The 14,218-nt window shown below is 31.5% G+C and overlaps 1 protein-coding gene across 1 annotated transcript; it reads right to left on the bottom strand.

The window, feature by feature from the left end:
- Nucleotides 1-4,678: 4,678 nt before the first annotated feature.
- On the bottom strand, nucleotides 4,679-5,542 carry LOC123915306 (F-box/kelch-repeat protein At3g23880-like). The gene has a single exon (XM_045966443.1). The coding sequence runs from the start codon at nucleotides 5,540-5,542 to the stop codon at nucleotides 4,679-4,681; it is 864 nt and encodes a 287-aa protein (XP_045822399.1).
- Between the last annotated feature and the right edge of the window lie 8,676 nt (nucleotides 5,543-14,218).

Raw genomic sequence — 14,218 nt, 5'->3', positions numbered from 1 at the left:
TTGAGGAAGAAGCTGGATGATAAGTCAACAATGATGATATTGGTTGGCTATCACTCAACTGGAGGTTACAAACTCTATGATCCAATCAACAACAATGTGGTGATCAGTAGAGATGTAATAATTGATGAGCTTAAGGAATGGGACTGGAACACTAATGACAGAAAGAAGTCAACTAGTGTGATGATTGAAGAGATTAGTGAAGAACAAGTAAATCAACCAGTTTCTGAGGTGAGAAGATCAAACAGGCCTAGAGTTCTGCCAGCAAGACTACAAGAATGTGAAATGAACTCAGATGGTCAAGTGAATAATGATGGTGAGTTGATCCATTTAGCATTCATGGCTGAATCTGAACCAATTGATGTGCATAGTGCTCTACAAAGTGAAAAGTGGAGAGGTGCTATGAAAGAAGAATTGGATTCAATTGAAAGCAATCAAACATGGGAGCTGGTGGATCTACCACAGAGAAAGAAAGCAATAGATGTGAAGTGGGTTTACAAGCTGAAAGTGAACTCAAAGGGTGAGATAACCAGATACAAAGCAAGGCTAGTGGCAAAGGGATTTCTTCAGAAAGAAGGTATTGACTATGATGAAGTATTTGCACCTGTTACTAGAATGGAAACAATTAGGTTAGTAACTGCTCTTGCTAACCTAAATGATTGGCCAATGTATCAAATGGATGTGAAGTCAGCTTTTCTGAATGGTCCTATAGAAGAGGAAGTATATGTTGCCCAGCCACCTGGTTATGAAGTGAAAGGTCAAGAGCTTAAGGTGTATAAGCTTAAGAAGGCACTCTATGGTCTGAAACAAGCTCCAAGAGCCTGGAACAAAAGGATTGACAAGTTCTTAAATGAAATAGGGTTTAAGAAATGTGTCACAGAACATGGAGTGTATGTCAAGAAAGATGCTGCAAAGGGAGTCATTATAATTTGCCTATATGTAGATGATTTGCTCATCACAGGAAGCAATGATTCTTATATTAGTGAGTTCAAGGGTGACTTGAAGGAAGAGTTTGAGATGACAGATTTAGGCCTGATGACATATTTTCTAGGCATTGAGTTTCTGAGAAATGAGCAAGGAATCTTAATGCATCAGACTAGATATGCATCAGAGATTTTGAAGAAATTTGAGATGGACAAATGCAATGTTGCATTGTCACCTGCTGAGCCAAGGTCACAGTTAACAAAATGTGCAGAAGAGGAGGATGTAGACCCTACATTCTATAGAAAGATCATTGGCTCTCTGAGGTATTTGTGCAATACAAGGCCAGACTTGGCTTACAGTGTAGGGATTGCTAGCAGGTTTATGGAAAGGCCTAAAAGTTCACATTTGATTGCAGTGAAAAGAATACTTAGATATGTGAAAGGGACCATAAACTATGGTATTATGTTCCCTGCAAGTGATAGAGGCAAAGAATGCAAACTGATAGGCTACACAGATTCAAATTGGTGTGGTGATCATGAAGATAGAAAATCAACAGCTGGCTATATGTTTTTCTATGGTGGATCACCAATATCATGGTGTTCAAAAAAGGAACCTGTAGTAGCCTTATCCTCATGTGAAGCAGAGTATATAGCAGCATCACTCAGCACCTGTCAAGCCATTTGGTTGAAAAACCTAATTGAGGAAATCAGTCAAGACAGGTGTGAAACTGTTACTTTGAAGATTGATAATGTGTCTGCTATCAATCTTGCAAAGAACCCTATTGCTCATGGAAGAAGCAAGCATATAGAGCTAAGGTTCCATTACTTAAGAGAGCAGGTAAGCAATGGTAACTTGGCCCTAATGCACTGCAGAAGTGATGAGCAAGTTGCAGACTTGTTAACCAAGGCTGTAACAACACAGGTATTTGAAAAATTGAGAAGTGAAATGGGAATTGAGACAGTGGACAACATGAATTAAGGGGGTGTGTTAAATCTAAGAAGGCCTTAGATGATTAATCCATGTTGTGTGAGCTGACTTGGTGTGCAAGCTGGCCAAAAGTGAAGGAATAACTAATTGCTTGAGAAGCAAGTTAGTTAGTTTGTTAGTGAAGTTTGTTAAGAGAGTTTGTTGAATTCAGTTTGATTTGTTTTACCTAAGTAGTTAAAGTGTTTTAGAGTCAGTTAGGAATTTGTTAGTTGGTTAGAGCCTAGGAGAATCATCAAAATGTGATGATCTAGTGTTAGTATAAATAAGGCTCATGATTAGTGATTGTAATCAACTTTTCTTTCCCCATTGAGGATGAATAAAACTGACTCCTATTTTCTCTAATCTTCTTCTTCCTTCTCCTCTGTAAATCGTGTGTTTCTTTCTTCCAAAACCATTCACCATTGTTGCAGCAACAAGGAAAAGCAGATCCTGCAGAAACTGTGCTCATAGGCAAGGCCAGAGTGACAGTGCAGCGCGCGCGAGATTCCTTGCTTGACTGCTGGTTTGTGAGGCCTGTGTAGGCCAAAGTGATCAAAGCCAAAAGCTTCAGCTGCGCCAACAGATTTCACCTCATATTATGCCAAATGAGAGCTTAGAAAACCTAACCATGTGTCTAATTATTTTATTTTATTTTTGTCTTTTATGATTTTTTTAGATGGTCTTTGTTATTTGATAAATTGTCCTTTATGGATTCATGTATATTATTATATAGGTAAGTAAGCATCTCAGCTTTGTGTTTTCACAAATCGTCGACCGTACCAGCGTCGTGGAGGAACAAGCCGGTTCGACGAGGTAAGGGGTGAATCATATCGGTTTGGAATCATAAACAATGTATATCTAAGATGAACGAGAATGTCTAATTATGTCACGAACGAACCTCAGGCTCTAGTTGTCAGGTGCTATTTTTCTGTGTATAGCTGTTACTGATTTGCAAGCTCTGTGTTGGCTTGTCTGCTTCTACTCCTGGTTTTGCGCGTGCTGTTTTTGTCTGTGTGCAGCCTCTGTTTCGGCTTTCTGGCTGGTCTAGCCGTGTGCTGGTTCCTTTGTTTCTGTTTTGGTTGCAGTCCTCGTAACCTGTCGCTAGCATGTCATGTGCTATTGTTAAAGCTTATCAATAAATTTTCTGTTTTGGTTGCAGGCCTCGTAACCTTTCGCTAGCATGTCCTATACCAATTCTCCAACATAGAAAAAAATTTAAACTTATAATTGAAATTCCATACAAAAACTAAGCTTAGATAAAGTTAAATCAGTTACATGTCATCTCCTAATGGTATATTGAATCATCATTTTCATTTCTTGACATTGCAAACCTTGTCTTTCCCTATCTATTTATAAAAGAAATTAATATTCAATAATTACAATGCTTCATTAATATTGTAAGGGATATATAGAGATTTATAATGTAATATGCAAATATATAGTTTTCTTAATGAGAGCACTTCTAATCTACAACAAACCCTAACCAATCTTGGTCACTTCAAGAATTGATAACATTTATTTAGAATATCTAAACCCTCACTTGAAAAGTGAGAAAATGTAAGGTAACAACCACATAATAAAGTATAGAAATCACTTGCAAGCATTAATTTTCTATTACCTTATAATGTAGTTAGACAATGCCATATATACTATGCTAAATGTGACATAATTTCAGCATACAATTTCAAATGTAGTACTATTAACATCATATATGTAAAAGATTTCCCTTTTCATTATGGATGAATCTACAAGTACTTTATGCTCACACATACTATGGATCTACAAATACCTTGTGTAATTATATCTTCTTATTTCTCTCAATAATCTTGAGTTAAAATAGATGTATTATCTCTTTCAAAAATGAGTAGTTAATTCAAATTTAGTGTTAATAGTTGTGTTTATATGTTAGCCCAAGTCCATAATGTGTATAAAGTGTATAAATAAGTGACATTATGAATAGAAGCAAGTGTGGGGGTGTTTCCGGGGTCTGGTGGTCTTGGTGAGTCATGAGCTTATTTTTTACCTTCTTTTTAAGATTTATGTTCTTTCTCTCTTTTCTGATATAGTCCGGTGATTTTGGGCCGGTGGCACTCAGGCTAATCCGGAGGCACCTTAAGAGTTTTCTATCTTTGTATTTTTTTTTTCTTTGGACATTTTGTACTTCTTGTACTCTTTTGTGAAGGCTTAATTAGTAAAATGGTCCCTTAAAGAAAAATAGGTCTGAATAGGTCCCTTAAAGAAAAAAAGGTTCGAATATGTCCCTTAAAGACATATCCGTTAATCAGTTTGGTCCTATTCGGACCTTTTTTTTTCTTTAAGGGACCTATTCGGACCTTTTTTTTCTTTAAGGGACCAATCTGAAACCAAAAATATCTTTAAGGGACCATTTTACTAATTAAGCCTTCTTAGTTTGACACTCTATAACTTTGCAATTCTTTATATACACATTGTGACCACTTGCATGATAATATTGTATATCTTCAGTCAATTGTAAAATCTGTGCAGCTCATTGCAGATATTTCAACAAATCTACTGTGAGTAGCATTGGCTAAACATATAAATCCCTTTTTACTTAGAAAATAAAACAAAAAACCTAAGTAGCACAGTGCATAATTGTGAACTATATAAATTCAATGCATGATCGATGAAAGAACAAAAACATATAATAAACAAATAATATAAATGAAAATGACAACAAATTTCTCAAGTCACAAAATAAATAACATAAATTGAAATTAACATATAAGTTTCCATTGAATATCATGCTCAAGTGACATAGCATTAAAAATAATTAAGGTGCTATCAAACTCTCAACGCAGACTGCTGGGGTGCTTTCAAACTCTGTAAGCTTAATAATATCATTCTTGAACTCGTAAACAATCGACTTCCATGTCCATTTTCCCTCTATAGACTCATCTATATAATCCTCAAAAATATTTATCAGTTTGACAAAGCTATAAGATGTACGAGGATCTTGGAAGTAAGGAATAGTGAACATTTTAGTCCAAGAATCTTTATTCCCATGTTCTTTCATAATCCAAACATCATCACCATTAATCATGCACAAACAATTCCTCAACACACCCAAATGCCAAGAACTACCATCTATATTTGTATGACCGGGCAGCAAAATCTCTTGATAAGACTCATTCTCTAAATTAAAAGAAAGAATAAACGAGGGGGGGCCGCGACCGCGAAGCATCTCTATTTTTGTATTTTCCCAACTTGAATTTTTAGAAGCCAACCAATTAATCGTGCCACTCACAAAATGTCCATTCTTCTCACGAGGGATACCACCACAAGGGAACTCCCGAATATTTTTCCAAAAATTAGTGCCCAAAATATGAACCTTCACCTCAGTTTTTTCGATATAATTACTACGGTATTTATCACGTATATAGTAGTGTAAAATAACCACCACCTTATAATTATCACTGATCGGATCATAGCCAAAGCCGCCATATGTCTTACAATCGAAATGAAGAATTTTTGGCATTCGATATTTAGGCAAATCCTTAAATTTTCTAATAGAAGGATTCCACAATAGAACAAAGCCATCAACATAATTTGCAAGACAAAGGATCCCATTGCAAGAACCAATAATGTTATAATTTAAACATTTTGGATTAAAATCTCCGAATTGTGTGAATTTCATTGTTTCATTATTCAAAACTGAGTCAAGTGGGAATGAAGTGAGAAAGTATTTGTGTAAGGGGTAGGAGTAGCCTAGGAAGTGGAGATGGCGTTTGGTTGAAAAGCTAAGGTGCATTTTAGAGAAAGTGGGATCACAAATTAGAGAATTCCACAACTTACAAACACATCGGAGTTGAACAAGGACCTTTACGGGTAGTCTACACAAAATTTCTATCATGAGGTCGAATGGAAGAGTGGAAAGAGGTTGTGAATCAAGTGCATCACTGAAAGAGAGTGATGTTAGGGTTACAATCGAGATCAGATTGCTTACCATACAAATTTTTTTCGATGATGACCGGGAAGAAAGGGTGTCATTTTGATCATTGGTCTCACTCATTGTGACTCTAATGAAAACACTTGATAAATGAACACCTTTTTATAACAAAAATAAAACTTCTATCCAATCAATGTGTGATACTCTGTCTTAATATAGAAAACATTTCACTTTTTACATTTATTGTAAAATTTATGTATTTAGACTATATTATTGTCTAAATACATCAATTCAATAATGAATCTAAAAAGTTAAATGCTTTTCTATAAAATTATGTTTGACTGATTTTTTTTTTTTTTGACAAAGATAAAACTTTAAAAGATTGACCTTGACTAAACTTAAATTATGTTTTGACAAAGACATAGAAATAAAAGATTGTTTTTAAGTTGAATAGGGTTTATTCATGCGTGTGTGTGTATATAACATATTAAATGTATTTGACTTGACTAAACTTTTTCAAAAAAATATACCTTTTATGAAATTTTTAGTATTTTTTTCTAATTAAAATATAGTCAAATTCACATAAAATATAGTCAAATTTTCCTATTCTTAAAATATTCTTTGATTTTGTTTTAAATTTTAGTATTAAATAATAGTTAAAATAATTATAAGTTTGACTAAAATTAATGTACTCGATTATAAGTTTGACTAAAATTAATAACATCACATTTATTTTAATTTGAATGAAAATTATCTTCCACTATCTTTGAGTCATATTTATTATTTAAAATTGAAAACTCAAAGTAAACCGAGAGCTTCATTGATACATACATCAGCCACCTTGGACCCAATCGGCTTTTGTTTCAAACTTCATGTTTATGATTATATGTTTCAAATTTTAATATGGTAAATTTCATTGATACAAAAGTGCATCTACTATGAATGTAACATTAACCCATTGGATTGCATTTTTAGATAGTCTCGATTGTTATCCTTAAAGTTTTATTCTAGTTTCCACTAGTATGGCTTGGGTCTAATACCCCGTGTACTTAATCCCAATTTATGGGATAGTACTATTTGTACTTATTTACCTATCCAATATATATATTATATTCTTTTGTTGTTAAAAAAAAAATTATTGCACTTAAAAATAAATATATAAAAAAAAAAACACTTTTGCACGAATAGACTTAAATCTGTAGTAAAAAAAAATGAATTAGACTCAAATTTATTAATATATCTTTTGATTCGTAAATAACAAAGACGGGACAGAACAGTATAGGACAGAACAAGATAATATAGGACAGGACAAAACTGTACCGGAGAAATATAAGGCGATAATATCTTTATATTCAAAAATAAAATGGGTATTTTTATATTTTTTATAATTGTAATGTGGACAAAAAATTGTCCCGTGGTTAGGGACAAAAAATCTTGTTTTTAAAAAACTGCAAAGGCAGAGTTTTCATGTGTTTTCTGCATCGTTTCTGTTTCGGTTGCAGGCCTCGTAACCTTTCGCTTGCATGTCCTATACCAATTCTCCAACATAGCTTAGATAAAGTTAAATCAGTTACATGTCATCTCCTAATGGTATATTGGATCATCATTTTCATTTCTTGACACTGCAAACCTTGCCTTTCCCTATCTATTTATAAAAGAAATTAAAATTCAATAATTACTATGCTTCATTAATATTTAAGGGATATATAGAGATTTATAATGTAATATGCAAATATATATATAGTTTTCTTAATAAGAGCACTTCTAATCTATAACAAACCCTAACCAATCTTGGTCACTTCAAGAGTTGATAACATTTATTTAGAATTTAGAATATCTAAACCCTCACCTGAAAAATGAGAAAATGTAAGGTAACAACCACATAATAAAGTATAGAAATCACTTGCAAGCATTAATTTTCTATTAATGGTGCTATTTTAAGCCTAATAAACCAAAACTGAACCATTACCTTATAATGTAGTTACACAAATCCCATACTATGCTAAATGTGACATAATTTCAGCATAAAATTTCAAATGTACTATTAACATCATATATGTAAAACATTTCCCTTTTCATATTTAGTGTTAAAAGTTGTGTTTATATGTTAGCCCAAGTCCATTATGTGTGAATAAGTGACATTATGAATAGAAGCAAGTGTGGGGGTGTTTCTCGGGTCTGTTGGTTGCGGTGAGTCATGGGCTTGCTTTTTGCCTTCTTTTCTAGATTTTTGTTCTTTCTCTCTTTTCTGATAGTCTGGTGATTTAGAGCCGGTGGCTCTCAGGCTAATCAGGGGAATCACATTTTTTTCCCAAGTGTTTTCACTCTCTCTTCATACAAATAATTCAGTGACATTGATCCCTAATTTTTTTCATTGTTGTGGCTTGGTCAATCCCATCAACCAACTCATCCCCCATTAATATTTGAGGCAACTGGTTTTTTTTTATTTGTTTTGAAAGAGCAATTGTTTTGTTAACAAATACTTCAGTCCAAGATGTACGAGGATCTTGGATGTAAGGAATAGTGAACAATTTAGTCCAAGAATCTTTCATAACCCAAACATCATCACCATTAATCATGCACAAACAATTCCTCAATACACCCAAATGCCAACAAACAATTCCTCATCACAAAGTAGTTGTGGAATTCTCTAATATGTGATCCCACTTTCTCTAAAAAACACCTTAGCTTTTCAACCACACACCATCTCCACTTCCTAGGCTACTCCTACCCACTCCACTAAGTTTTGAATAATGAAACAATGAAATTCACGCAATTCGGAGATTTTAATCCAAAATGTTTAAAGTATAACATTATTGGTTCTTGCAATGGCATTCTTTGTCTTGCAAATTATGTTGAGGCTTTGTTCTATTGTGGAATCCTTCGATTAGAAAATTTAAGGATTTGCCCTCTTATCAAAAGCCAAAAATTCTTCATTTCGATTGTAAGACATATGGCGGCTTTGGCTATGATCCTATCAGTGATAATTATAAGGTCGTGGTTATTTTACACTACTATATATGTGATAAATACGGTGACAACTTTACAAATACTACTTCAAACGTAGTTTATAAATTGAATAAGAAAAGTCCAAGAAAATCATTAGTGTAATGTTATTGAAGCAACTAAACTAACTGCATTGCAAAAACCAAACCGGAATTCAGCCTTTGTTGCGGGTGAGTTTAGAAGCAAAAAGTCTAGTGAGTTTTGAATAAACTATTTGCATAAGTTCAAAAATATGTTAATTCAAACGGATCATTTGTTTATGTACCCAAAAAAATCACTTTTTAAAATAAATACTCCCTCCATCCCAAATCTTTGGTCCTTTTTAGTTTTGTTCCAAATCGTTAGTTCTTTTAAGAAATCAATGCACAATTAATGATACTTTACCATTTGTACTCTTACTAAAGTTAAAAAATTAATTAAATATATTTTCTCTTTTTTAATAAAGTAAGAATAAAAATGACTTAATTTATCAATCTTTATCATTTCTTAATCTCCGTGGAAAACTCTAAAAGGACTAAAGTTTTGGGACGGAGGGAATAAGTAAGATTTTTGAGATTCTAACCTCTACCTATAAAATACAATATCTCTATCAATTATTGGCTTCTTTTTTCTTTACAATCATTGGCTTTTTAATTGATGTATTTTAATTTTAAGAGTTTCCCATGAATGAAACGTGTGATCTAATCTAATTAATTATAAGCAGCTAGCCTTTTCACCTAATTACACTAAAATAAATTAAAATAAAATAATAGTTACTTTTATATATAAGCAAATTTTTATTTTAAGTTCATTTAATTATTAGTAATATATTTGGTCTACGTTATGATACTCTTTTTAAATAAAAATTAAAACAAGTATGATAAACAACTTACAACCTACTCAAAACATTATATGGGTGGAATTATTGGAGAAAGAAATGATAAACCAACTATTGAAACAACTTTCAATGAGAAAATGTTTTCAATTTTAACTATGTTCATCTTAATTTTAAAGTTGCTCATGAATTTTACTTCGTTTCGAATTTTCAATAAGTTGTACAAGTAGAAATGGGTATAATGAAAATAAGGAACACGTGGTGAAAATTGGAGGACAATTTCACAATTAAAATAAAAACTTAAAATGAAACTTGATAACAATTTATCAAATTTTATAAGGGTTTAATGAGTCAGGATCCGTTAACACCAGGTATCAAAGTTTAGTTTGACACCAAATCTCATCCGTTAATTTGTTTAATCCAAAGGTTTGTATTTATTCACTTAATAACCAATTTTGTTCCATAAAACACACAATTATTTCTTAAAATAAAAAAAAGATATGATTTTAATTAAAATGCAGATTTTTGCTTTCACATATTGATAAAAAAAGTTTCTTTGACTTCCACATTCATACTCAAAATAATTACAAGCTGATCTAAGAATTATTCAATGAAAGATGTCAATATTCCGATTGGATATAAAAAACTATGAATTAAAACTAACATATTATTTATCAATTTGGAATTATGTGAGGGAAGTGTTTTTCTTGCACAAAAATTCAATTAACATACCCATTAGTTGAGTTTAGGTTTGGTGATTTTGATTAAAGCTATGTGTTTCATTAGAGTTTTGTTTTTGTTTTTCTTTGATGATTTTTTCATTGATGTTATTGTTAAAGAAGATAATAGAAAGCAAACGGACAACAAAGCATATTTTTCTTATTTGGGTTCTATAGCAATAATGACTAGAGAATTACCAAATCAGGGATTAAAAATTAGAGTTAGATGATTAAATATATAGTCCATTAGATTAAAGAAAATGAACGGATGAAATTTGGTGTCAAACTAAACTTTGACACCTGGTGTCAACGGATCCCGACTCGGGTTTAATAATGAGGGATAATTGAATAGTATATGCTAGAGGTCGTGAGTTCGATCTTCAGCTCCATCGTAAACAAAACAAAAAAAAATCAAATTAAATAAGAAAATATTGGATCTCCTCATGATTCATGTGTTGATTTTACATTAAAGGCTATAGATTAGAAGATCTCACTATCATATTTTATTTACATATTTTTATGGGTAAGGATTTAGTGGATTTTAAAGTTAAGTGGCTGGGTGGTTACAGCTTTATTTAAAAATAATTTTTAAAGTTTTCCCTTTTTTATAATTTTTTAAAATAAAATGAAAAAATAAAACTTTAAATTAGTTTAAATAGCTTGTCATAAAATATTATTTTAAGTATTTCATCTTTTTGTTACGAGTTATTTTGGATGAAAAAATTTCAAAAAACCACTTAAAATTTAAATTTATTTTAAGTAGCTTCTCATGAAAACCATTTTTAAGATGTATGTAATTTTTAGAAAAATATTTGATTTTTACTATACAAAAATCTCTAATTTTATGTTGATCATTCGAATTAAGAATTAAGATAGTAATTGTTTCATGATAATCTTCAAGTTTTCTTAGCTTCAAGGTGTGGTATGTGTGATTGTGGGGCTCTATCTTCCTATAGTCATAACCTAGCTATGAGCTTTTGGTTAGCTCTTTGCTCAATAATGTACGTACGTACTAGCACCCAAATGATCTCGGGTCCCCATATTATATGCTAGCCCACATGACATTCTAAAACACAATGATGTTGCAATTGCAATGTCATATTCACTCCAATATAGAATTGACCATTCAATTAATTATAGAGTTTTTAATAGTAATCGTATAACAAGTGCTCACAACCGACATTTTAGTTTTTTAGTTAAAATAAATGATATTCATTCATTTAAATTAAATTGATAGAGTACATGATTTAATACAAATTCAAAATGGTCAAATATGATAATGTTCTGATAATCAATAGGTTTCATACCATTTGTATTTGATATTTTTGGCTTCCTTGTACCCGAGACTGTAATATTGTGTCCCCTAGAGCTATAAATATTGATTAAGAGAATTGATTTTTTTCAGTTAAAAAAAGTTAGCAGCGCAGCTTGTTGCCGGTTTTTCTTTCATTCATATGTAATTACCATATTTATTAATAATAGAAAGTTGCTAAAAACATTCTACCAAAAAAAAAGAAAGTTGCTAAAAACAAAAAGGATAAATTTGTGAACAAACTCACAGTATCTATATTAATAACATAAAACGGTAAATTGCATAAGCCTGCAAATTTAAATATGACTATATTAAAGTGTCCAAAGTATTCATATGTCTCCGGATCTGTAGTGTTGATGATACCAAAATCGACATTGATTGAATCTACACTAGAACATAACTAATTCTTCAACCTGAACAAATAAACACTCCATAAAAACGGGACAACAAAATATATCACACGAAGACAGAAATCAAAACAAAGTGAATCGAATATTCTTTGCACCACAATTGCATAGATATTAATTTTTTTAATCGATAAAACTGTAAAGAATGAAAAAACTCTACTTTAAAAATTTAACACTATTATTGCATTCTTAGAAATGATTTCAAACCCAAAATATTTGGTAAAATTTGAAGAAATCTTGTATCATCTTGTCTATAAAGAATGAAAAAACTCTACTTTAAAAATTTAACACTATTATTATATTCTTAAATGATTTCAAACCCAAAATTTTTGGTAAAATTTGAAGAAATCTTGTATCATCTTATCTAATTACTCTTATACGTTATTTATTTTTTTTAAAGAAATTACTCTTATACGCTAATCACTTATTTTTTGTTGTAGACAGAATTACTTCAATCATATATCACAAAGATGTAGTTCATATACAACGTCATCATGAGAGGTGTCAATCATAATCATTACATATCGTTAAAATTGTTTGACTTTAATTAAAATCAGACATATTGGATGTTGCAATGTCATATTCAAAACTTATTATTGGACTCCAATATAGAATTGACCGTTACGTCACTAAGTTTGATCTAATGGTGAGGGATTTAAATAATATGCTAGAGGTCAAGCTTCTGGGTCCAATTAATGAAAGCTAATTTTTTTACAGTAGTCGATTAACAAGTGCTCAATTGGATATTGATAACCAACATGCATGCATTTTAGTTTTTATTCATTTATTTTTTTATGAACCAAATATTCTCTACAAGTAACTGTAGATATTAATCTTTTGAGCCGGTAGAATTGCAAAGGATGACAAAGCTCTCCTCAAGAATTTAACACTATTAATTATTGCATTCCTTCAAGAATTTAACACTATTTGTCTTTTTATTATGTTTCGAATAAGTTCCTTTGTCCTTTTTCTGAGGGTTAGGTTGTCAAGGATCCGGATTTACTACAGTAATAAAATCACACAGTTTCACGCAGTTTCAATCTCAGCCATTGCTTCTTGATCGGATGAATTTGATCAAATCAACTATAAAATCCATCAAAATAATCACAACCATACATAACAGATCGGACGGTCCACAATCAAAACTGCGTGAAAACTTTGTGGAATATTACAGCAGGAAATCTTCTTTCGGTTGTCAATGCAAAACCATCATAACGACATACCAAACACATGCATGCAGTGCAGACCAAAACCCTGGTCTATACAAAACCAAAATAGAAAGTTAAGAAAATAAAGTAGAGTTGTGAACACCAATGATGGCTATAAACTTCAACTTTTATCAAAGAATTTGCAATTTATAAAAATGTAAATGATTGAAGAAGAAGCATTTTCCACGTTAAGATAAAAGAGTGTCCAATCCAGGTGTTACTATTGAAGTCCAATCTTGTAAAAAGTTCAACAACAATTGAAAGCATTCATTGTACACATGTTCACGTGTGTCTCCTATCCAGCAAACCATCACTGTCCCAAATCATGGTTTCTCTTTGCCTACGTGAAATATTTTTACAATATAAAAACCTCTTTCTTTTCTTTTGGTTCAGGATTTGCTGTAGTAGGAAAATAACATAGTTACACACAGCATATGGCGTATGCGAAATAATATATTGTTTAAAGGAGACTTAATGTATTAATTTTAGTGGAACAAATTATTTATATTTCATGGTTTTGGTTCATAGGACGAGGTAGTAATGTCAATGTTGTTTTTTCTGATTGGTGTAATAATCATTTAACTTGCTTTTAAGGTATCTAAAGTGATTTTTCTTAAATTGTAAGGGTCGAGTACCCCTTGTACTCCTTATAATTCAATTTTTACTTATAAAAAAAAAACAGTTACACGCAGTAATAAATGTTAGTGGTTCAAATAATCTGTGAGTAAATTATGAGGTTCTAGTACAACTTTAGAATTGAATATTTGGTTAAACTCATCTGACAAAACTGACTTGTAAGATGAAGATTGTCTCTATTTTATAAACATGTATTCATACAATTTCGCAACTGATGTGAGACTTTTCAACAATTATAACATTGAATCTATTTTCCTTTCTTTTTGTATTCACCAACAAATACCCTTAAAAATCTTTTTCTTTACCATTCTCACCTATCACC

Source organism: Trifolium pratense, linkage group LG3, assembly GCF_020283565.1.
Source record: "Trifolium pratense cultivar HEN17-A07 linkage group LG3, ARS_RC_1.1, whole genome shotgun sequence".
NCBI classification, from domain to species: Eukaryota; Viridiplantae; Streptophyta; class Magnoliopsida; order Fabales; family Fabaceae; genus Trifolium; species Trifolium pratense.
This window is presented reverse-complemented; position numbering and strand designations above follow the sequence as displayed.